The 578-nt window shown below is 37.4% G+C and overlaps 1 protein-coding gene across 1 annotated transcript in view; it reads right to left on the bottom strand.

Moving 5' to 3' along the window:
- Positions 1 to 27: 27 nt before the first annotated feature.
- The window catches only part of LOC107724805 (argininosuccinate synthase-like), a gene marked incomplete at its 5' end in the record, with an annotated part of 37,886 nt that continues 37,335 nt past the window's right edge, over positions 28 to 578 (bottom strand). Inside the window, 2 exons of the mRNA XM_016533861.1 lie at positions 28 to 183; positions 262 to 327. Coding sequence (XP_016389347.1) covers positions 135 to 183; positions 262 to 327 — 115 coding nt within the window. The remainder of the gene's footprint in view (positions 184 to 261; positions 328 to 578) is intronic.

Raw genomic sequence — 578 nt, 5'->3', positions numbered from 1 at the left:
CATAAATCACATGACTGACAAACTGAATTGGCTTGTTTTGGGTGTTTTAATCAGATTTCATCAGTAACAGGCTGTAACGTCACAGTTACATGTACAGTAACAGTTGATTGAATCGCATGAATCAGTAGAAATCATCAGTGCTTCTTCTGCGCGGCTCCCTGCAGACGGTTGTGTTCCCGCAGCCTAAAACACAGCAGATCAACGATGAAACAGCCTGATCAGATTCAGAAGTGCATGTTCATTCAGACTCGTTTTACTGACCTGACCGCATTGATCCTGATGAATCCAGAGGCATCGCTGGGGTCGTAGTCGCCCTGCACATCCATACTGTTAAGAGAAAGACCAGATCAATACAGCAATAATTACAGAAAATAAAAAATCTCCAATAGAAAACAGAAATTACAAATATATATAAAACTGTTCAAAAGTAGTGTACATGAAGTAGGATTTTTTTCTGTTTTTGAAAAAAAGTCTCTTCTGCTCACCCAGGCTGCATTTACTAATCAAAAATACAGTAAAAATTGTGAAATATTTTTACAATTTAAAACAGCTGTTTTCTATGTGAATCTCTGTTAAAC

Source organism: Sinocyclocheilus rhinocerous, unplaced genomic scaffold (genome assembly GCF_001515625.1).
Source record: "Sinocyclocheilus rhinocerous isolate Xijiao unplaced genomic scaffold, SAMN03320098_v1.1 scaffold5324, whole genome shotgun sequence".
NCBI classification, from domain to species: domain Eukaryota; kingdom Metazoa; phylum Chordata; class Actinopteri; order Cypriniformes; family Cyprinidae; genus Sinocyclocheilus; species Sinocyclocheilus rhinocerous.
The sequence above is the reverse complement of the archived record's forward strand: the minus strand, read 5'-3'. Positions and strand labels throughout refer to the sequence as shown.